This window comes from Myotis brandtii, unplaced genomic scaffold (assembly GCF_000412655.1).
Source record: "Myotis brandtii unplaced genomic scaffold, ASM41265v1 scaffold475, whole genome shotgun sequence".
In the NCBI taxonomy this organism is placed as follows: domain Eukaryota; kingdom Metazoa; phylum Chordata; class Mammalia; order Chiroptera; family Vespertilionidae; genus Myotis; species Myotis brandtii.
The window spans coordinates 290,136-316,005 of NW_005368148.1; the positions used below are offsets into that span (position 1 = coordinate 290,136).

The 25,870-nt window shown below is 35.5% G+C and overlaps 1 protein-coding gene across 1 annotated transcript in view; it reads left to right on the forward strand.

The window, feature by feature from the left end:
* The window catches only part of PCDH15 (protocadherin-related 15), a 567,795-nt gene that overhangs the window by 257,178 nt on the left and 284,747 nt on the right, over nucleotides 1–25,870 (forward strand). Inside the window, exons 9-10 of the mRNA XM_014547486.1 lie at nucleotides 14,129–14,237; nucleotides 22,812–22,924. Of these exons, the coding sequence (XP_014402972.1) occupies nucleotides 14,129–14,237; nucleotides 22,812–22,924 (222 nt within the window). The remainder of the gene's footprint in view (nucleotides 1–14,128; nucleotides 14,238–22,811; nucleotides 22,925–25,870) is intronic.

A 25,870-nucleotide genomic window follows, 5' to 3' on the forward strand; every position in this document is an offset into this window, starting at 1 on the left:
TATATACATACATATATTTTACAGATAAACATTTGCAATCTATTCTATGATAAATAACACTAAGGTTGAACCCAAATTAAATGAAATCTTACCTTCCTCACAAAAATAATTCCATTCAGCTGATTGGTAGACCTATATTACAAAAAAAAGGTTCTCTGACTATTATTATTTAATTTGCCACTAAACTATTTTGAAAAGCAGAGAAAAAGAAAGCCAGAGATGCTAGTTGTCTGGGAATGAGAGACACAGTAGTGGGAGGTACATTCAGGCAGGAAAACAAGGACCAGAAATAATGGCCTCACCCACATAAGGGTGGAAAGTCAAAAAGTTTCAAAAACCAGCCTTTAAAGTCAGATACTGACCTAAACTATACCACACTGGAGATTTTTGAGAGGTTTTGTAACAATGCCTTTATGAAAATTAAATATATAGAGTCAGGCACAATAAGTGTTATTCTACTTTCCATCTTTTTCCTGCTTTGAATAAGTAGCTGTGTGTTAAATTTATTATGACAAGCTATCTCCAGTATTTTCTAAGTAAAGCTGATCCTCTGATTCCTTTTTCACATAAATTTAATTGTTTTTAATTCCCTGTTTTTTTTAAATTAGGTCATTATGAAATAGTTCAAATTCCTTTTCCATTTTAAACTTCATTTTTCACTGTACTTAATTACTCATCTACTTGTTACTGCGCTTGTTCACCACTTAACTGAATTCAGTTGAAAAACAACATATACATTCAGTTCAGTTGTGGGTCTGTGGATGTCTTTTGAAACCTTTCTACTAGTTTGAATACTTTATTTTGGAAAGGTATTTTTGCATATGAACTTAGCAATAGGATTCTGAAAGTGTGCTGTCCAATTATTCACATTTTGAGATTTGGAAATATTTCATCAAAACTGTTGCAATCATGGTTTGCAACCATAAGAATAAAAGGAACACCTAAGGAAGTCCTAAGTTGTGAAAGTTGGCCAGTACAAGTTTAAATGTAATGTAAAGAGTCATAAAAGAGGTAAGGTTATAAAAGAGGTAATATGCATATACTTTTTCCTGTGAGACATTGCCCATCATCTCTCTTATTTAAGAAGGTGGAGAAAGAAATAAAGGTCCAAAGAAGAAAGGGTTGTCAGAAATAATTAGAAGGGTATGTGATTTGCATAAATTGTTATCTATACTAATGATAGAGGAATATGCAAATTGTCCGGAACGCCATCACATAACGGTTCAGCAGGCTGTGTCCCCGCCCCCTGCTCAGGCAGCTGTGAGGCCCAGGGGAGGAAGGATAGGATGCGATAGGAGGGGATAAGAAAGGAGAGGGAGAGGAAGGCAGGCCGGCATGCAGACAGGCCGAGAGGAGAAACAGAAATACAGAAAGGGAACAAGAAAAAGATGCAGGAATGGAAAAGGGAAGGAAATGCGGGGCTGCACACAGGAAGGGGTGGCACCCGTGGGGGGGGAGTGGAGAAGCTGTGCCCAGTGAGGGTCGGGGCACAGGTGGCACAGAGTGGGGAGCCTGGCCCAGATGGGGGAGGAGGGTGGTGACCCCCGGCGTGGGCCACTGGGACAAAGGGGTGGACAGTCAGTGTCCTTCTGGGCGGAGGCACTCCTGCTCCACGGCAGCAGTGCCCGGGCCACGCGGGCCTTGGCCACCCTCACTGGGCTGAGCGCCCTGCACTGGGAGGGGAGGCATAGCTTACTGGGGTGGAGTTGGATACTAAGGAGGATACTGCTTTCATCCCCAAGAGCTGGACCCCAAAGACACTGGCCAGGGTTAGGATGATGGCGCGTTAAGTGTACTTTGTTGACTAGAAGTTGGGGCATCCAGGGCGGGGAATGGGAGAAGGATGGCGGTGGGGAGGCCGGGGAAGTGTGGTTGGTGAAGGCCTGGCTGGGACTGGGCCCTGGGCTGGGGGTTAACACCTCCCAAATGGAAGCTTTAATATCAAAGTGCACTCAGGCAGGGCTGGAAGCAGGTCCCAGAGAGAAAAGGGGAAGGTTTAAAAGTGAAATCAGTGAACATGGCGGGGGGCAGGGGGTAATAATAGGGAAGGAGGGAGGGAGGCAGGGTTCAGGCTCACAAGGGAAAGATGAATGGGGGGGAGGGGTCAGAAGTAAGAAGGAGACAGACACGGGGAATGAAGGGAGAAAAGGGAGGAGAGAGGGAAAGAGAGGGGCCGCAGGAGGTTCAAAGGGAGGGAGGGAAAGAAAGCAGGAAAGAGAAGGATGCTAAAATGGGGTGAGGCCAGGAAAATAGTTAAATAAAAGGAGGAAACAGAATGTGAGTCTAAGAGGAGTTTAAAAGGAGGAGTTAGTAAGAAAATTAAGTACAGGGTGATTTTTTTTTAAAATGTAGTCGGACATCCCCTGAGGGCTCCTGGACTGTGAAAGGGTGCAGGCTTGGCTGAGGCCCCCACTCCCCTGCACGAATTTTGTGCACCGGGCCTCTAGTTGTATATAAAATTTTCCTGAGATATTTTCCCAAAATTCAGATTATTTAGAGCTATCCAAATGCATTTTGATTATATTCGCTTTCTGAGATCTAGCCCAACAACTACATTTTTGTTTTTACTTTTTAATTTTAAACAAATGCTTCCAATGCAAGTGTTATGGTCAATACCGCGGGAAATAAATGCATTCTGTGTGAAAGACAAACTTACCGCTAGCAACAGGGGAGAAAAACTATTACATTGAACTTCTGGAGAAAAATTGAAAAGTTTAGCAGATGCTTCCAAGAGACCCTGGGGGCACATATCAAGAATGCCATTTGAAAAAAAAGATTTATGAAGCATCTATCAGTGCCCTGCAGGCATCAGCATCCAGAGTTATCAAAGGCTCCCCTGTCGTGGTTTAAGGCAGTAGTCCTACTTCAAGGACAAATAGAAGTCTGAATACAAGCCTGGGTCACACTCCTTTCAAACATGGAAAACAAGTGTTTCAGTTTGTGGTTCCACTAAATGATCCAGGTCTTCCTGGGCCCTTCAGGATGCTAGAGGAATTAAATGTTGCTAATGGTTTCGTTTGGGGAAATTTTATGTTCTGTTTGTGATTCAGAAGCTGGCTGTGGGAGTTCAGTACTAAAGTGTGCATGGGAAATAATGCTATAGGCTCTTATTAGACGTGTTCTGGCAAGTGTTTTTACTGTTCAGTGAGGTAGATACAATCCCGCCAAGTCTGTCTATCACAAAAAGAGAAACTTTTTTTTTTGCTCAACTTATATTTTTAAGAAATTCAGGTGATACAGTTCTATAAAGCATTAGAACCTTATTGTACTGGTGTATCCTGCTGTGAATTTCCATTTGAGTGTTGTTCTGTAAATTTTCTTTGTGTTAAAAGAAGGCTTGCATAATCTTTATACTTCTTCTCCTCACTGTTTAGGTCATGCAGAATAACTTTGGGGTGAGGCCTAGGTCCTATTGGTAACAAAAGGATGCTTCTTTTTCTTCACCCAACATTCAATAACATGAAAGGAATCAAGTTTAAAGTATTCTATGTTCCAAATCAACATCCAATAGGATAAGTTTAGTCTTTTCAATACCTGGGATATAATATGCATGATGATACTGTTCATCAAAAATTACTTATAAATATCCCCCATTTTATTAATTTCATAAGAATACTGGGAGTGTGGGTATAATTACTGCTAGTCTACTTTTCCTAAAGCTGATGCACAAGTGGATTCTATCTCTAAGAATTTTTCAACATATCAGACTAAATATAATGGAAAATGCCATGAACATCTTTTTCTCTAGCTAGTATTAAATGGCTATAGGGTCTGCTAAATTAAAAATACATTATTTGATATCTATGAACCAGGTTAAAAAGTAATGCAGTAATAGTTTTTTAAAAAGTCATGAAAAGTTACTTATGCCATTTAATTATTAGCAAAATTTAATGTATGTCTATAAATATTTTAATATAAATAAAGATGACAAAATTAATTAATACATATTTCTAAAAGTTAAATTGTGTATATAAAAATCAAGCTACTAATCACTAATGTTTCTTCTTCATTAGTCCAGATTTATAAGACAACAAAAACAATTTTTGTTTTTAAATAATAAAATAGTTTATCAATGTTCTTGACAAGTCTCCATTTGACAGTAACTTGCAGATAGGGACATATAGGGCTCAAATATCAAAATAATACTATGAATTATTATTATTTTCAATAAACGTTTTATAGCGAACATTTCCACCTTCTTAGAAGCATCTGAAAATGAAATTCTTTTTCATTGAAATTTGAATTTCCATTCAATTCACAATAACATTGTAAGAGTAGAATTTGGAAACTAGGGGAACAAATACAGAAGTTAAATGCTGCTGCTAGCTAACATAGTGCACATTGTGGCAAAGTTCAGGAATGATTCCATAAGTGACACTGTAAACCATGCCATTACTTCAAACAGCAAGAGTGCATTTTGTGGATCCATTATTACATGGTCTGTACTATGCATTATATAGAACTATAAATGAATAAAAGATATGATTCACTGCTGTCACCAAATTGTCAAGATCCTTAATGTTCATGAAGCATCTACAAGGTGCCAGGCATTGTGCTTTGTCAAAGATATTATCATTATTATTACTATTAGTAGAAGTTTTTTTAATCTGCTGACCGTAAAGTCTACTTTGTCAAGACACACCCAAAAATATGTAGGAAAAATGTCATAACTTTGATATTCTCATATGGAATAAATGTCTAATCAATAAGATTCCAAGTAAGTCACTAACAATGCAAGAGATATTAATGGTCCTGTTTGATGTATTTATATATCCTAGATCAGAACACATAAGTAGAATAATTAGACCTTTAACAACTGATATTTATTGAATGTTAACCTGGGACAGTTACTGCAAGGGACTCTAAAAAGTTACTTTATTTTAAGTTGAGAAGAGCTTTGTGATTAAATGAATATGATATTAATTCATATAATTTGATATAAATTAATGTTACTATTATACACTTAGAATACTGAATTTCAAAAAGATTAAGTATTCATATACTTAATAAGCTTAGAGCATAATTTCAGACTTTGGTCTTTCTCGCTCTGATGGCAGCCTGCTTTCCTCTGGACTGCACTGCTCTATAATATACTGTGATAAACTGAGAATGTGCAAGTTCTGAGCAACAGTCTAATGCAAGTGAAAGAATAATGCGAGAATAGTGAGAAATGAGCAATTATCCTTCTATTGGGAAAAGTTGGAGTAGAAATATTTATCTCAAAGTGTCAATCTCATTCACAGATAAAAACATAGCTTTATCTAACACCTCTTTTATCTTGTCATTTTCCTGCTCATAAACCGAGAGTAAAAAGGTCTTGATTGATATGGCAGATAGCTTTGGGTATCTGCTTTATCTTTATTCATGGCCTTACTGAAATACTTGTCGGGGTATAAAAAAAGATGAAAAGTTGCATCAACGCTAAAAACAAGGAATCTATGTCCGTAGTAGTGTTAGATTGCTGCAGTCTTGAAAGAGAGGGTGAAAAAAAAGTTCAGGCAGTGATAAAGGTTGATTTTCAGGTCACTACCACAGAAATATGGGAGCTTTACAATTGCACAGGCATCAGTCATCTGTCTCAGACACTATTCAAACATACTTGAAGAACATGAAAGATTTGGTAGCATTTGAGGAGAACATTTTTTAAAAAATATGTTATTATTGATTTTCGAGATAGAGAAAGGACGGGAGAGGGAGAGAGAGAGAAACATCGATCAGCTACCTCCTGCATACTCCCTAGTGGGGATCCAGCCCTCAACTCAGGTATGTGCCCTGACAAGGAATTGAACCAGTGACTTTGATGCATGGGAGGATGCTCAAACAACTGGGCCACACCAACCAGGGCTTGAGGAAAACATTTTTCTTAAAGAGAAAAAGAGAAAAAAAAGTCTTTAAGAAGATTTATTGGAAAAAATACAAGTTACTTATTTTTAAAAAGTATGAGTTGCAAGTAAAACTCAATAAAGAAGAAATAAATATACTGATAGAGAAGGAAAAACATAACTGAAATAATAAAACTAAAGAGATTAAAGACAGAAAACATAAAACCAGAAATTGCAATATTGTTAGTAACTAATAATAACTAATACAGTTTTATAACTTGCTAGGAGTTTTCAGTAGGTTTTTACAAGCATTTCTTTAGTTAGTTTCCACAACTCTAAGTAAAGAAGGTAATAGTACTCTCTTTATTTTATAGATCAGAAAGGAGGGAAGCTCACTCGCTGAAACTAGCTCACTTGAAAGGCAAGACTCAGACTGTATTAACCTGGTTAACAAAAGAATATTCTTACCATATTGAAGTACACCATTACATGTTTGAGAATTCTACTAGACTACAGAATAATTGACAGGAGGAATGGAACAATGAATATCAGATGGAAAGATAAAAGTATAATCAATTTGTGATAATAAAGAAAACAGGCATTGTGAGGTACTGCAATAACAAAGATATAGTAGAAAGAAAAAAATCCATTGGAATTTTACAAAGCCCTTATGCATGCATATTGAAAGTGTTCAAAGCATGAAACAAAGTTAAGGTAAAGAGACTAATACTTTAGGAAATTGCAATATCCTATGTTTATTTCAAGACAAAAGCAAATTTTTACCAAATAAAAAAAAACTTAAAGGAACCAAATATTAGGTAGAACTTTGATTTATTATCCCTAGTAATTGAAGCTAGAAGACAATAGAGTGAGGTTTGCAAATGGAGGAAAAGTTTATGATTAGAGAACCTGAAATTTAGTCAAATTTTCAGTTATGAAGTAATTAATATTCTTACATAAAAGAACTCACATACTTTACTGAAAATAACTTCAAAGACATGTCACTTGACTGTTGAGTAAAAATGAACTACTTTAAAAATAACTAAATCATGATATATATTTAGACATGGCTTTTAAAACCAATAAAACAAAATAAAATCTAAACATAAACCAATAAAACTTTACTTTCTATATCTAAGCATATAGCTATATATGTAATTGAATAAAGGAATCTAAAATAATTCTTAAAGAAAATATAATATAAAAAATAGGAACATGGTTCTGAATTCTCAAATTTCATTTATAAGGGTGGTAGTTTTGTGGTGTGTGTGTGTGTGTGTGTGTGTGTGTGTGTGTTCATGTTCATTAGAAACATTAACAAATGCAGTTAAATAGTATTTCCTTGTTTGGCATTGTATCATCTTCATCTCCCTTAATTTTGTGGTTAGTTTTCCATAAATCCAAAATTTTAGGGGGGTCTAATTTCTTTTTTTAAGTCAATGCATGTCTTTCAAATATCTAGTTTTCACCTACACACATACAATCCTAAACTTCATAGATCAAAAAAGAACTAACACCTAACCTCAAACTATTCTAAAAATTCAAGAGGAGGAAAGACTCCCAAGCTCATTTTTGAGCCCAGCATTATTCTAATTCCAGAACCAGATCAGGACACTATAAATAAAGAAAATTATAGGCCAACATCCCTGATGAATGTAGACACTAAAATCCTCAATAAAATATTAGCAAACCAGATCCATCAATACATTAAAAAGATCACACACCATGGTCAAGTTCAATTTATTCCTGGGATTCAATAGTGCAAGTCAATTAACATGGTACATCACATAAACAAAATTTAGAATAAAAATCATTCTCATATCAATATATACATAAAAAGCATTTGACAAAATCCAGCACCCATCTATGATAAAAACTCTCAGCAAAGTGGGAAAAGAAGGAACATATCTATATCTATATAAAACCCTAATATGCAAATAAACTGAACAGAGGAACAACTGAACAACCAAACGACTGGTCGCTATGATGTGTGCTGACCAGCAGGGGGCGCATGCAGAACATGGAAGGTGTTGGCAGCAGGCGGCAGAGTGCAGAACATGGTGGGTGTTGGCCGCAGTGGGATGGTGGAGCAGGTGAGCAGGGGAGCGGTGGCAATGGGAACGGGGCTGCTGGCAGACGGAACTGGGGGCCACAGCAGGAGGGGCCAGGTGGGGGCACAGAGGATGGGCTGAGACCCGCCCCTGTGCCCACTGCAGCCTCGTGGCCTACAGTTCCTTTCAAGGTGCATGAATTTGTGCACTGGGCCCCTAGTCTCACCGTAATGAAGACCATACATGACAAAACCACAGATAACATCATACTCAATGGGGAAAATTAAAACATTTCCTTTAAAATCAGGGACAAGATAGGGATGTCCATTTTCACCACTCTTATTCAACTGAAAGAATATATGCACCCCTATGATTATAGCAGCATTAATTACAATAGCTAAGATCTGGAAGCAGTCCAAGTGCCCTCAGTAGATAAGTGGATAAAAAAAAAAGCTTTGGTACATTTATACAATGGAATACTGTGCAGTTATAAAAAAGGAGCTCTTACCCTTTGAGACAGCATGGAGAGACCTGGAGATTATTATGCTAAGTGAAATAAGCCAGTCAGAGAAAGACAAATATCACATGCTCTCATGTATATGTAGAATCTAAGTAACAAAATAACCTGACCAATAATATAGATCCAGAGACATGGAAGCGTACAACAGACTGATGGTTTTCAGAGGGTAGGGGAGTGAGGGGAGGACGGGACGAGATTAACCACAGAACTTATATGCATATATGCATAACCCATGGACACAGACAATAGTGCAGTGAAGGCTTGGGGAGGGGAACAAGGGGAGGAGAGAGTTAATGGGGGGGGGACATCTGTAATACTTTCAACAATAAAGATAAATAAGTAAAAATAAAATAAAAAGTTATATGCAAATATATATATATAAAGGAGACTACAAAGAAAGCATGTTTGCTTTTGAGGCAAGGTACAATAGAATTCTAGTATCTGGATGGCTTTTTTATGGATCTTCTGGAATTCAACTTGATTAAGAAAATATGCTGAAAATTCTCAGGCACTAGGTTGTGGGTTACAAACACAGTTAAGATATTTTCTGCCCACAAGCCAATATAGCTTTAGGTAAAGAGGTAATTATGACAATTATACCAGGATGGAGGAACATTGTGATCTATTCCTTAAGGATACCCAAGCAAATTTGAGCCATGGGTAAGTTTCTAATTTCTTCAGTGTATTGTTCCTCTGTAATCCAAACAGTAAAATTTGAAGCTAAGTGAAATGAGGGGGATAGGAGAAGAATAAGAACAGTCATTGCTATCCACATGCAGATAACCTGCTCTTCAAAAGAAATACATTTCTGAATTACTTGCATTTTCATAAGAATTGAGGATGTTGTTCTTTTAGTAGTACCGCTGTACTATTTTCTTAGTAGTAGGTAGAATCAAGTCTACTTGAGAGTAGTGATCTCTTACCAGGTTGGATATTTCACTAAGAATACAAATTGATAAAAGTGTATTAAGTATGGACTATTTGGTAAACATTGCAAATAATTACAACTTTTGTTTATTTTAAGGAGTAGTTTCCCTTTGGGTTTTTCTTGCTTATATGTACACCTTTCAATGCCCGATTGTATCTACTATAGAAATTTTGTTGGAAAAGTTCAAAAAATGATGCATGTTATCTATGTTGTTTCTTCTAAGGAATACACATATTGTTTTCTAAGATAAATGTTAGTTATCTTTATGAAAAATATATACTAAATATGAAACAGTACCATCCTAAACAAAACACAGTACCCTTTAATGTTATGTATCGTGATGCACCACTTAACAATTGGGATGTGTTCTGAGGAATGCATCATTAGGTGATTTCCTTGTTGTGGGGAAGTCAAAGAGTGCACTTGCCCAAACCTAGATGGGATAGCCTCCTACTGCAACTGTATGTGCTATACTTTTATACCTTTGGCAGAGCGGTAGGTCTGTTTATACCAAGATCTTCACAACCACAGGAGTGACTGTAGTGCGAATCCTCAAACTTGGCTTTTCTTCTTGTAATGCAAGGGCTTGATTTACTACTAAGGTTTTATTGTTCAGGCCTCCACTTCAAAGCTGGACATTTCCAATAAACAGTTTGCCTGTCATAGAACTAGAAGGTCAGGATGCCTTGTCCCACCGAGGCACCTTTATTATAGAGATCGTGGTTATTGCAATAACTGACCATTTGGGCTACTTGTATTTTTTTCTCATTCTGCCCTTTGAATTCCTGCTCCTATGTTTTAAATTCACCAATAAAGAGTGAGCCCTTGAAACCCTAGGTCCCACCTTCCTCGCCAGTAAAAGCAGACCCCGGTCCCTGTACATGCTCACTCTTTTTCTCTACCTGTGGCCTCCCTGTGTGCCCCTTGGTTTGCCTTGTATGGCCCATGGATAGTAAGTAATAAACTTTATTCTTTCTTCAAAGTTTCCTAATGGTTATCTCTGAAGGGTGTCTTGAAAGCATAATAAATTCCCAGGGTCAGTCCAGTGGTAACATTGGTTTTGAAAGGAACTATGTCATGATCTTACTCTAATGTGAAATCTAATGGGAAACAAACAAACAAACAAACAAAAACCCGATGAATAAAATAGATCCAGCAACATAGAAACATGGAACAAACAGGAATTTCAGAGGGAAGACAGGGGTGGGGGATTGGGCAGGTGGGGGGCATAGGGAGGGCAGTTGATTAACAGAGAACTTATATGCATATATACATATATGCATAGCCCAGGGACGCAGACAATAGAGTGGTAAAGTCCTGGGAGGGGTGGGTGCAGGGTGGAGGGGGTCAATGGGAAAGCAAACAAAGGGGACATCTGTAATACTTTCAACAATAAAGATAAATTTAAGAAAAAAGACAGACTATGTCTGTGGGCAGCTCCATGGGTCCAGATGAGTGCCCTCAGGCATTTATAGCCCTAAGGTAGCATTACTATTATAGACTGAGAAGGCACAAATTAGTAATACTTGCACTATGATGTTATGGTGGGCTACTGCATCACTAGGCTATAGGAATTGTTCAGCCCCACTATATTCTTTTGGGACCACTAACTTATATGAAGTCCAGTGTTAACTATAATGTCATCCTATCTAATAAAGACAAAATATGCAAATTGACCATCACTTCATGACAAAGATAGCAGTGCCCATAGTCAACAAGGAGGGAATATGCAAATTGACGCAACAAAAACGGCAGTGGCTGGACCAGGGCGCTTGCCTTGTTGCGACACAGGTGTTCTGCCCCACCCCGGCCGCTCCAGGCCTCTGGTCATCGCACATGCACACGCGCAGAGCAGCTGAGTAGGGGCAGGACACCCGCTATGAGGGGCGGCGGGGGGTGGAGGGAGCTACAGGAGGGTGGCAAGGCCAGAGTGAAGGCAAAAGGTGGTGGCGAGAGCAAAGGCCCAGGTCCTGGGTGCCGGAGGGAAGCTGGTGCCGGAAGCTAGGGGAAGGAATGAATCTTTGTGCATCAGGCCTCTAATTATATAATATATGACTGTATTACTAGTGTCAAAAATTCTCAAGATTCAAATATCACAATTGCTTTGGGTAATAATCTTAGAAATCATATTTGAGAATGCATTATATTTACCATTAACTCTGGGTTTTCTGGAAAACTCATAAATAGTAACATAAGAAAAAGCCTTTTTTGTTTTTTAGATTAGCTGTTGGTATTATAGGACAAAATTTCAGTTCTAATAAGTTATTTAAGACAATTACAGTTAGTTTTCCAAACTAACTCTCCTGAGATGTTTACAGTTTTCTATTTCCATTTTTTATTTTTCTGATGATTATCAACACAGTTCTAAATAGCACATGTGTTTCTTTTATTTCTTCAGTTTTCACTATATGATATATGAAAAAAATGAGGAATTTAATTAGCACTTTTTCCTCCCTCTTGGTTGTTTGCTATGTTATTTTTACTTTTTATTGTTTATGTAACTCTAAAGAATATGATTAAAACTCCATTGTTTATTCCAACAATTTTATATAGTATAGAAAGAGGATTTTTAAACTACATGACTACCAAAACTCTAATACCTCTTATGTGTTGGTTACTGAAAAGTGCCACAGAAATAAGCACAGTGAAGGTAATTAGCAGGGACATCCTAACATCGTGATCTGTTCACATTTAGCTCTAACAGACCAGCTCAGAGTCAATTTAAAAAAAAAATAGGTAAGTAATTAAGTTATTTCAAAAAGTTGGAGTCTAATTAGGAACCCTTGGTATAGTGCCCTGACCATGGGAAATAAGATGGGATTTCAGAAACTCCTGAGATTTGTAATGTCTCTCAAGATCTGAGAAGATTCACACTTTTGGAAAAGTTACTGCAGAGTTAATTAGTTGAACCAGGAGTAATGTAGCTCAGCTATAAGCTGACATTGGCTGACACCATCAGATTCCTTTGAGAAATGGCTAGGAAGAGCTGATCAACCCGTAACTCCTACATTCAAACATATGTACTTTGAACAGCATTGGATTTTTTTTTCATTTTATAGAGAAATACAGGTACTATAAAGAAAGTCAACAGATAATTGGAAAGGTACATGTGTGGGGGGGTGGAAAGGCAGGTAGAGAGGTGAAGGGATAGGGAGAAAGTAAAATGGAGAGGAAGAGGCGCAGAAACAGGTAGTGAGGGAAAGAGTTTAGGAAGAGTGTTGTGTGAGAACAGCAGTCATCTGGATTTAATTGAGTAAATTTGATATTGGTTGGCATTTCATAGTTCCAAATCCACAGTTAGGGAAGTGAATGGAACATTGGTAAGTTATCCCTACCTAGAGCTCTTTATTTTTAGTAAAATATTGATAGCGTGTAAACCACTGAGAGCCCATTAGCGATTACGATCTCAACAGAGCTACTAAGATGTATAAGAGCTCCAAATTATTGGTCAATGATTATCTTTAATTATTCCAACTTCAATAACTTAATACAGTGGTTCTCAACCTTCTGGCCCTTTAAATACAGTTCCTCATGTTGTGACCAAACCATAAAATTATTTTCGTTGCTACTTCATAACTGTAATTTTGCTACTGTTATGAATCATAATGTAAATATCTGGTATGCAGGATGGTCTTAGGTGACCCCTGTGAAAGGGTCGTTCGACCCCCAAAGGGGTCGCGACCCACAGGTTGAGAACCGCTGACTTAATATAACTTAGTTGTATACTTATACTTAACATATATGTATAACAATAATAATGTAACTTAATAAAATTTAATATTGTAAATAATGGTTTAATATCATTACTCTTTCTTAGCACACCAGAATTGTATGTTTCTGCTAGGATTGTAAACTACTGATTTTGTATAAGAGCACATATGTTTCAAGGTCTATTACTTGAGAAGAACTAATAGAAAAGAACAGTATACTAATTCGTTAGAACGTGAAACTGTCAGATATTGAGATGCAGTTTATTTTCCCTTATAATTACCACTTACATGTTTGGACTAAAGGTTTCAAAGACTTAAACCCAAACTGTGTCCTAAGGGTATTAGTTCAAAGAGATGCTAATGTGTGGTTCTAGAAAATGTGCTGATAATACCTTCTACTTAGGTAATCATTATGCAAATTAACACACTTAAGCCTCTGAAAAGACCTGTAGTAGATTAACTTTTTCAAATTATATTTTATAAAATATTTCCCAAGCTTATCTCTGCATAGTGCACATTTGTTTTTGTTTTCAGCATACCCATTATAATCTAGTACCAGTGTTAACAACCTATGTCCTATTCACCACTGTTTTTATAATTAAAGTTTTATTGCAACACAGTCATGTCCACTTGTTGCTCTTCTTTTACAATGGCAAAGTTGAGAAGCTGCAACAGAGACTGTATGCCTGACAAAGCCTACACATCATTATTATCTGGTCCTTCATAGAAAAATGCTTGCCACTCTTAAATAAAAGATAATAGCAATACTTGGTAGTTTTATATTTCTTTTGATAAGATCTAGAGAAAATTCAAAATTTATTGATATCTCTCTCCCTTGCTTTCATTTTAGGAGGAATTCCTAGTATAAAGTTCTATCATGTAATTACTATGTCTTTTTATTTCGACTTGGAGGACACCTTGCTCCTTCAGATTCAAAATTAACCAGCCTAAGGTGTTATATTACCAATATTAAAACCTGAGTTAAACTACTGGCTCAGTCGTCATTTAGCTGTCCACACTCTAATATCTGAATGTCAATTTTTCATAAGGTATTAGGAATGAAGCTGAACTAAACTCTCTGACTTTATCTTTTTCAGGAAGAACTGAACCCCATCATCGTTACCCCACCCATCCAAGCCATTGATCAGGACCGGAATATTCAGCCGCCATCAGATAGGCCGGGCATCCTCTATTCCATCCTTGTTGGTTTGTATCTGCTAACATTTTATACTTTCAGTTATCACTCTGGAATCATGTAGGAAAAAAAACTTGTCTCAAATCAGAGTAAACAACTTTAATAACAAATATTAATATTTTCTTTTTGGAAATTATTGTTATTATTAAGTATAAATAAATGTACAGATATTTTTTTCTCTCTCAGAATTAGTTTCAGTAAAATGTGTAGAACAAAGAGAAAAACTTTTACTGAAGCAGTAAAACAACTTAAAAAAATAAAAGATTAATTTACATATTGGTGTTTTCTTCAATATCACCTCCTAAAGAATTCTCTGAGAAAAAAAAAATGAAAAACTTACACTGTTTGCTCTACCAGTATTTTATCATTGGTGGGTGCAGATACATAATTCTGAAAATATATGGCTGATTAAATAAGGGCATTTGGAGCCATATGGGAGAAAGAGAAGGATCATAATTAGCCTAAGGGTACATAATACATTATTCCCTTGGCTAATTTTTTCTTGAAAAATTTCACAGAAGCTGTCTTAATCCATCCTTGTGCAGATACTGCTAATTGTACCAAAAGAAAAAATGATGAGAACTTGATTATGTTACCCAAATTGCTTTTTTCCCCACATGAACTGCTTTTGCTAAAATATGGATGCTGCTGCTTTGCAAGGTTTTTAGTCTCTGGATAGACAGATGTGTCTGAGACAGACCATACATCTCTTTACAAAGGAAGTGTTGCTTTTGAAGTATGCTTGAAAATAACTATTCAATGGAATTCAACATTACCCTCAACCTCTTTCTATTCCCAGGCCCCAGCTACATGTATGCACACATACATAAGAACACAATAACCTGCAGACCTTAGATTTCAAAATATGATGCTACATTCTACTTAAAAATGCTATTGGTAAAGAAAACTCAAGTAATTTTGTCCCAAGCCTTTGGTCTCTAGAATATATCATACACCAGTGGCTGAGATTAGACTATTAAATCTTTAAAAAGCTCTTTTGAGCATAAGCATGAGCCTCCTTTAAGTCTATAGGACTCTTCTCATAGATAAACAGAAACAGGCATTTTTCATGTAATTAACTGAAGGCTTCAGAGTATGTCAATCGCTGCACTAGATGCCGTAGATAGGACTGTGAGAGTTAACTGTTCTAAGCTAAGGTGAGATAGAGCATATGACTGAAGACAGGTCAAAAGGTAAAATAATGCGCATAGCTTTAAGCACTATTATCAATAAAGTATGAGACATATCTTGTGGGCTTATTGGAGAAGAGTGCTAAGGTTTTCTAAGAGAATTACTCAGGATGAGTTATTTCAGCAGAAAGACTGGGATTTCTGGGCAGAAAATGGCAGACAAATAGATAGATAATGCAGCATGTGTGAAGTCCAAAGGATGAAATTTAAAGATAGTCTTGGGGAGGCATGTTACTCAGAGTGGGCTGGTATCCACTGACATTTGTAGGGTTTTTCACATTTAATAATTACATATATTGCCCTAGCCAGTTTGGCTCAGTGGCTAGAATGTTGACCTGTGGACTGAAGGATCTCGATTTTGATTCCAGTCAAGGGTGTGTACCTCAGTTGCAAGCTAAATCCCTGGCCCCAGTCAGGGAGTGTGCGGGAGGCAACCAATCGATGTATATCTCTCACATTGGTGTAACTCTCTGTCTCTCCCCCTCCCTTTCACACTCTCTCTAAAAATAAATGGAAAAAATATCCTCAGGTGAGGATTAACAAAAATAAAATTTAATGTATTCTTTCTTTAAATAAAAGAGCAACTACTCTATGGAGCAAGACACATTCCTTATGTTGTAAAGTTGGTTTTCTGGAAGCAGAGACAGGCAATGAATAATTCATATAATAAACAAATGAATAAATTACATGTATTTATAAAAGATATATGGTGGTCAGAGCTATGGAAAATAAAAGAGCTGGGTGAACAGGATTGGAAGTACAGAAGAGGTGTTGCAAAATAAATTGCAGTATTAAATAAGATGATCAGGATATGCTTCATTAAAGAGGTGAGATTTGAACACAGTCTTATAGAAGTTGAAGGAGTTAGGGATGTTGATATGTGGGAAGGCAGAGATGAAAGCTGGAGTTTGCCTGGTTTGTTTCAGAAACATCAAGGAGGCCAGGAGCACTGAAGAGTAGTGAGTGAAGAATAAATATAAAGAGGGGGTGAGCAATACGAGGAGGCCAGAAAATATGGAGTTTTGAATATTAATAATCTCTGTATTTTGCTCTGAGTGCAATGAGGAACCAATGTAGAAATCAGAGCATAAAAATGACATACTGATAAGTTCCATCAATCTCTAATTGTAGGATGGTGGATAGTCCTAAAGAATGAACATAACCTCTAACACAGCGGTTCTCAACCTGTGGGTCGCGACCCCTTTGGCGGTCGAACGACCCTTTCACAGGGTCACCTAAGACCATCCTGCATATCAGATATTTACATTATGATTCATAAGAGTAGCAACATTACAGTTATGAAGTAGCAACGAAAATAATTTTATGGTTGGGTCACAACATGAGGAACTGTATTTAAAGGGCCAGAAGGTTGAGAACCACTGCTCTAACAGTAAATTTGCTTTCACAGCTATGTTAAGTAAAATGATATCCTTTCATAGTACTTAAATTTCTAGAAGGCAGGCATGATAGGTGTAGAGAATGTAGCTTCTGTATTTTTACTGCCTATGTTCAAATTCTGACTTTAATGCTTTCCAACATGTAATATTAGGTAAATTACTAACCACTCTGCTTCAGATTGCTCCTCTTTAAAATAGGGTTGATCAAAATTGATCTTTCTATAAAAAGGTTTGGAGGATTTGATCTAATTATATAAATATGCTAGTATTTGGAAAAAGTTAGTGCTCAAATAATGTCAGTTGATGTTGTTATTACCATTAGGAAAAAAATAAAGCATGTTTCCTAAGTCATACAAGAATGGTAAGAGAAGCAGCGCACACACACACACACACACACACACACACACACACGATTGTATCAATATTCTTTTCCACATTCTGGCCTTTTAAACATTAAGTAACCTTGCATATAGCCTAGTGGTGCATTTCTTCATGCCTTCTATTCTCTACAATTTTACTCTAATTTTAAATAAACTCCACCAAATTAGCAACTGTTTTCTTCTTTTTCTTTTTGGATTTCTGGATTATTTTTCTCTTTTACCAGGAACTCATTACTAGCAAATAAGATGGAGTATTGTGGATTATTTTTATTATTGTTATCCTTTAAGTGAGAAAAAAGTTTGATTTTATGGCACACATTATTGGGAGATGTTTCTTCAACTCTATATATAATATTTACTGAGATAAATTCCAGTCATATTTTTATAGCTTACTCTGAAAATTCTTTTAGAAAACTATTAATTTCTGAACACTTTTTAAACTTCTTGTACTTTTGCACAGAAGGGTCACATAGTACAGAATAATAAGCCACAAAAACTGGAACTCATAAAAATAGATTCCCCTAAAAATTAGAGAATAGAATGAATTCATAGATGAACATATTATTGACAGTAATGAGATAGGTAGGACATATATTAGTAAAGGACAAAGTTGGAATGCTTTTATAAAGAGCCTCCAAAACTCAGTGACTTAAATATGTACAGTAAGAAGCTATTTTTTTCTCATGTAATGGCACAGATGTTTATGGGCAGGGTTTATAGGAAAGATTTATCCTCCTCAATACTTCACTTGGTTTGTTATTCCAGTCATTTACATATGACAGCCAATGGGAAAAATGGTAAGTCCGGGATAAGTAACTGGAAGTGAACCAAAATTTGTCAAAATATGAAAACAATGCAAGTTGGAGAAATATAAGGGAAGCTGAAGAGACAGTGGGTGGCGTATTAGTGATCTGTTACTGTACAATAAAGCACTCTAAAGATTAGTGACCTGAAATGACAAAGATTCATTATTTCTCCTGTTCTTGTAGGTTGATTGGAATCAACTGAGTAGTTCTGCTTTATTTACATGGTGTAGTTGAGGCTACTCTAATGTTTGCGTTCAGCTGGAACTGAACATCCAAGGTGGTTACTAGCCCCTTCTCTCCATTTGGCCTCCCTCATTCAGTAGTCTTCTTTGCAGCATTGGTTGTTGGCTTCTAAGAGAGTAAAAGTGAAAACTGCCTGTTCCAGCTTAGTCCCGGAACTGGAACAGAATAACTTCCACTACCATCTAGTTCCCAAAGCAAGTGAGGTCATCTCAGATTCAAGGAGATGGATAATAGGCTCCTTGATGGGAAGCAAAAAAAAAAAAAAAACCGCAGCCATTTCTGATCTGTTTCAAGTAATTTCTTTTTGTGAGTATGTTGTTTTTTCATAGACAAGAACCCTCTTGTTTATTTTATTAAATAATTTGTTTTGATCCTTCATCCCAAGCATTAAAAATAAGTTTGAGTAAGCCCTCTAATATTTAAAAGTATACATGTATTGCTATCATTAGTTAATATTTTAATGCCTAATAATTGCATAAAGCACTGATTATTATTTATTACATTAGATATAAACCCACATTTCCAATAATTCTATTAATTGGTTAAAAATTGTCAGTCTAACATTATTTCAGGTCTGCTTGAATCTTTATGATTTGATTTAATAACTTGATGATTAAGGCCTTACACTAGGAGATGGGAAGTAAGTCTCCCACCACTTTCTTGGTGTTTACTTTTAGTGTTATCTTTAATCTCAGGTTCACTGAAGAAATTTCCCAACAACTTATTCATTTTGTGAATATTAGCTTGGTGGAAAATGAATACTACAAAACACAGATCACTTAAACTTGCCAAATGTAAACCCAAACCCACAGCAATGTGCTGCAAGCAAACAGATGGGAGAGAGCATCTGTCAACCCTTCCACGCTGTATAATCGCCTCACCTCCCTCAAGACTTCTTGCCTGTGTCCCTACAAACATACCACAAATAGTCAGTCTGCATATTAATTATTTAAGCTGATTTTGTGGTATTTTGGGATAAGATAAAATTAAAGTTTTAATAAGGGTGGTAGTTACATGGGTCCGTACAATTGCTCAAAAACATTGAAGCTAACGTGCATTTTATTGTATGTAAATTGCATCACTAAATAAAAAAATAGTAATTTGATGTTTTGTTTTAATTACACTCAATTACACTTTGGGGATGACCACAGTAAACAATGAGTAACTTTTATCTTAATAATTGTGAGATTAAACTGGATTTTTGACATTTATTTCAGTGATGATAACTGAATGGAATATTAGAAGATTTAGGAGGTTATAATAGTGGTACAAGTATGAAAGGACAAGACTGAGTAAGGAGCTAATGACATAGGCAAGGTAGAATCACATGGACGATATATGGAAAAATGTAGGGGAGGGGTTTGGTGATTTGAACCCATCTAGTCAGCAAAATGATAGTATGATTTGCAAAAATTCAGTTCATGGTTTTGTATTTGTTATTATCTGTAAATCACAGATGTGAATATTTCATCTACCCTAACATGGTGGTTCTCAAACTTTAGAGGCCATGAGATTCACCTGAGGTTATTCAAAGTGTACATTCCTGACCTTCCTTTTCAGAGATTCTGGGATAGGATCTTGGTCTTTCTGATGCATGCAGTACTCTTTGAAGTCCTGCCATACAAATGCATGAGAAAAACAACCCAGGCAAATCTTTGTAGAATTCACCTAAGTTGAGAATTGGCAACTAATGTAGTAATTTAGTTTTCTTAAGAGACAAGTAAAAGAGAATTTGAGATTTTTTTTTGAGAGGGGATTATAGAATTGTTGGCAATATTTTGCATAAGAAAATGGAGTTTATTTGTCAAGAATAGCTTAAAAGTAAGTTTGCAAAGGGAATGGACTTTTACCTAAGGTGATATGAAAAACATGGAATTATGAGAAATGGAGTTTATTGTTTTCCATTAGAGTTATCAAAAATGCACAAAGAAAATTGAATAGCTTAAAGAATAAACAATAAACCTAAAACTAATGGGAGAAAATAACAAGAAGTTAGAGGTAATATCTATCATAGGAATAATATTATACAAAAAATGTGCTTTTAAAGCATAGAGGAAGCCATGATTAAAATTATTGACAAAATTTTTGTTATTGAAAGGGGTAGCCAAGGAGTTGACTATCAGGAGAATAGAATACTTTTAACCCAAAAATTAAAATCAAGATGAGAACTAGATGGAGAAAACCCAAAGCTTTGGAGGTGTTCTGGAAGAAGCAACATTTTAGATGAATTATGTGTTGATTATAGAGTTTGATTCATTTACATTTAAAATAGTTACTGAAAAAAGGGACCTTTGTCATTTTGCTCTTTGTTTTTAATGTCTTATAGCTTTTTCATCCTTCATTTCCTGTGTAACTTCTGTTTTGTTGATTTTTTGTAGTGCAATGTTTAAATTCATTTCTTATTTCCTTTTGCATATATCCTATAACTATTTTCTTTGTCTTTTCCATAGGGATTGCAATAACATCCTAAAGTTATAACACTCTAACTTGAATTTATACCAGTTTAATACAAAAAAAAACCCCAAACTTTGGTCCTTTAAATTCAATCTCTACTCTTTTCAGTTGATGTAACAAAATTACACTGAGTGGCCAGATTATTAAAACCAGCCAGATTATTATGACCACCCCATCAGTACTTCATTGACACTTCCAAAAATACTGAATATTGAAAACTTCCTAAGCAAATACTCTCATAGTTTTATCATTATTATTATTTGCATAACTAATTACTTCATTGTACTGAAACCTGTTTTAAATTTATTATTGATATTTTTCTTTACTAATTTGTGAATCTTAATACATTAGGGATATAAACCTTTTGCCTCTGATGTAAATTACAATAATTTCCCCTACTTTGTCACTTGTGGTTTTACTTTGTTTATTTTGTCTTACCATGTAATTTGGTAATGTTATCAAAATTATCTCTTTTCACTTACTGCTTTTTTATTTTGATTCATAGAAAAAATAAGCCCACTCTCATTTGAGAATAGAGTTCATGTTTTTATCTATTACTAGCACTTGTATTGTTTCTCCATCTAGAGTTTACTCCAGTATTGTGTATGAAGAATGGATGTGATTTTTGTCATTTTCTGTATGGCTCTCCTATTAGATGAAAGCTCTCATTAAATTTTTCCTACCGTTTTAAAGTGACTCTATTATCACATGCTAAATTTTCATGCACAATTTTGACTTATTCTAAATTTTCAAGTCTATTTTACTGGTATAATTTTTTTCTTCTATTTTTGTTTGCTTGTCTCAGAATTTCTTTTCTTATCTCATAGTTGAAGCAACGGAGAATTTCTTTTCTTATCTCAGAGTTGAAGCAAAGGAGAATTTCTTTTCTTATCTCAGAGTTGAAGCAAAGGACTAGTAGCAATTAACTCATTTTTGCATATGTTTGGATTCTGGCAAACTGGATTGATGCAAGTTCTATATTACATTGTCTCTTTGACTTTGGACAAGTTATTTAATATCTGAAAGCTCCCTAGTCCTCCACTGTAAATGAAAATGATTTACAGAGTTATTAGTGATTACTTACATAAAGCATATACCACAGAGTAGGCTTCAATAATTGGAAGCCATGTTATTTTATTCTTATGATTATTGTTTGGCCAAATTCATATACTCTACAGTTATATGATTTAATGTTTACTTTTTCTTCAAGTTGGGAAAAATATTATAATAATGTTGCAGTATACAAAGGTAGATAATACAATTGAAGGACATTTCTGTAAGAAGAAATGTATTTCAACTCATTCAAATATCTACATTGAAGAAATATCATCTCTAGACATTAAAAGTATCATGAAAATATTTTATGTAGTATTTAAAATATTTTTAAAATATATTTTTATTGATTTCAGAGAGGAAGGGAGAGGAAGAGAGAGATAGAAACATCAATGATGAGAGAGAGTCATTGATTGGCTGCCTCCTGCATGCCTTCCCCAACTGGGGATCCACCCCTCCCCCCCTCTGACATGTGCCCTGACCTGGAATCTGTGACCTCCTGGTTCATAGGTCAATGCTTAATCACTGAGCCATGCCGGCTGGGCTAAAATATTTTGTATATAATTGATGTAGTTAGCTTGATTCTTATCTTTAAAAAAATTTGGCCAGCTGGAACAGAATATGGTGATTTTAATTTCCAAGCATCTTGATATTTGGTACAAATTACCAGTTATTGTTTGTTACAATATATGTTGAAAGACCCATGCAAGCTATAATTAAGATTTATGCACCATTAAAATACAATTTTAGAATTCAAAATTTGCCCTCTATACACTTAATATCTCTTTTTATGTGATGAAGTTTCAAATAATTAAAGAGCCCTCTTAATAAAGGATATTTGGAAAATCATCCAAACATAACATATTTTTCATCCTCTTGCTCATAAACTAATTAATTATATACCACATTTGCATCTGCTTTCCCTAGACTGCATAATTTTGAAACTTAATTTACTAATGAAATTATGATTTTGTTCCTCAGTTAATGAAGGGAAATAGATATAGCAGATAAACATATTACTTATTGTTCTCAATTATGTGCTGAAACCTCAATGTCTTTCAGGGACTCCTGAGGATTACCCACGATTTTTCCATATGCATCCCAGGACTGCAGAACTTAGTCTCCTGGAGCCAGTAAACAGAGACTTTTACCAGAAATTTGATTTGGTTATTAAGGTAAATTAATTTCTTATTTCCTTGTGTTTATAAATTGCTAATAAAAAAAACCTGTAGAGGCTACTGCAGGCACTTTAATGTTATAAAAATTAAAATGAATTTGGACAGCAGTTAACCAATTTTTTATTTAAACAGTAAGTGCAGCAGTTTTAATCCATTGTTGCTTTTCTTTAACTTTTTATATTACAGTGCGATTCAAATACTGAATATTTTTATATGTAATAAATGCTTTGGTCAAATGTATATAATTCTACATGCTGCCCTTTATTACATCTTTAACTATTTTTACTAAAAGCTGTTAATTTTTATTCATGAAACTTAACCAATGAATATATTTTAAATGTGCATGGATTTATATTTTATTTTATTAAAATATTATTATTATTATTTTACATATATATTTTATTGATTTCAGAGAGGAAGGGAGAGGGAGAGAGAAATAGAAACATCTATGATGAGAGAGCATCATTAACTGTCTGTCTCCTTCACACTCCACACTGGGGATTGAGCCCATAATCCAGGCATGTGCCCTGACCAGGAATCGAACTGTGACCTTCTGGTTCATAGGTCGACGCTCAACCACTGAGCCACACCAGCTGGGCAAAAATATTATTTTTATATGACATTTTTTCTAGCATTAAAAAAAAAAAAAGATCTCATGCCCTAACCGGTTTGGCTCAGTGGGTAGAACGTTGGCCTGCGGATTAAGGGTCCCTGGTTCAGTTCTGGTCAAGGGCATGTACCTTGGTTGTGGGCACATCCCCAGTAGAGGGTGTGCAGGAGGCAGCTAATCGACGTTTCTCACTCATCGATGTTTCTAACTATTCCTCTCCCTTCCTCTCTGTACAAAATCAATAAAATATATTTTTAAAAAATCTCAGTTGTCTAGAAATTCTTTTAATATATCTCACTATTTAAAATTTTGATAGATGATCCTAGACTGAAAAAAATTTCAATGAGGGAAATCCATTTGGCATTATAATTTTGGCATAATAACATTTCATTTTTCATGATAAAATCATTTGAAGGTACTGTGAACATGCAGATGATCTGTCAATTAATTCTGATAGGCTTCGTTTAGAATGTAACATTTGAGCGGGTCAGTGAAGGAAGATATTTACCAAGTAGAAATGGGCTGAGAGAAGGGCATTCTAAGTAATAGAACAGACATAAGAAATGAAATAGAGTAAGTCTACTGTGTGTTATATAGCTTTTTCTTATCTATACATAAAAAAACATGATAGACTGCCCTAACCGGTTTGCCTCAGTGGATAGAGCGTCAGCCTGCGGTCTTAAGGGTCCCAGGTTCGATTCCGGCAAAGGGCATGTACCTTGGTTGTGGGCATATACCCAGTAGGGAGTGTGCAGGAGTCAGCTGATCGATGTTTCTCTCTCATCGATGTTTCTAACTCTCTATCCCTCTCCCTTCCTCTCTGTAAAAAATCAATAAAATATATTTAAAAAAACATGATAGATATGCAAGCCTTATGGAATTTTTAAAATTTAAAATTGGTAAAGGAAAAGGAAGTATTATAAGGAAGCTTACTGAGCATTTATGTACAATTTTCATTGAATTGTAGTCACAACCTTAGTAGTATGCTAATCAGTGCAAATGTGAAAACTAAAGATCAGAGAGAGTAAGCGATTGGCTCAGAGTACATCACTAAGAAGCAGCAGAATTGAGATTCAAATTTAGGTTTATCTAAGCTAACACTACTTTTTTTTTACTTTATCAAGATGCAGTTGCTAAGAAATGGTTGTCTGGCTTAACTATCTGTCAGTGAAACGACAACAATTATACGTAGACACACACTTAATTTTATATCTAATTTGAACATGTTTTGTTAGGACCTCATTATCTTTTACATACCAGATCTTTTGTTTACTTAGTGGTCCTTTGTCCTTAAAAAAATTATAGTCTAGAAAGTGAAGTGTCATATAAGTCAATAAATCAAATATAGTAAACATATCAACTGCTAACAGAAAGACACCTAAGGGCTGATGAAGCAGAGAATAGGTACATTTAAATGAATCTGAGGACAGACTTGGGGAAGATTTTTCTGGAAATTACCCCAAGCTAAATTTTGCTGTATCGCAAGTGTTTGGCCAATGAATAGAAGGTAGGAAATATGTTTGAACATAAGGAAGAGCAGAAGTAAAAGCTTGGAGGCATGATGTAGCTGGCTACAAGCAGTTAACAGGGAAATGAGGGATAGCGCCAGACCACAGGGAGGGCCTTATGTGCCATTGCAATTTCCTTGGATTTAATTCAGTAGAGGTTTAGGAGTCATTTAACAAAGAAAGACTCCTTTGACCTCTTATGTATAATGGTCATGCATGAGATAGTTCATCTTCTTGCATTGACCACATTTTTTAAAATCATAGGACTGTAGAAAACTAAAAAATGGATATCCATTGTCTACTGTCTATCTACCCTCAGCCCTACAGTGCGGCTTTCTGTGGGAACTAAGAAACTTGACAAAGCACTGTTTCCAAATCCCACATTTGAAGCCTGAAATCCATTATTTTTCTTTATTCTCAAAGTCAGTTGCCCTAGTGTGTTGTTTACAGTAAAACCCATCAATTATTAGAAACAAAAACCAATTAGAATAAAATACAGGTGTTTTTTTATTATTTTGTAAATAATACTTTATATTTGTAGTGGAAGTTTTTCCAGACATTATTAGGTTAAATTTATTGTTTTTTGTGTGCAGTCAAGAGGATAATGAGCAAAGGTATCAATCTGTAAGAATCACAGTGTGGTACCTGTGTGAATAATAGCTGAATACTGTGGCTTTGTGTAGAGGTCCACTGACCTGTTATAATCTGGGAGTTCTCTTCCATAGCAAGGCTGTCACCTCCTTCTGTTGTCCTTATTTTCATAATGCTTCATTTTTTTACTGGCCATCAAAGTTTTTATTGGATTTGATCCCAATTTCTGTATTG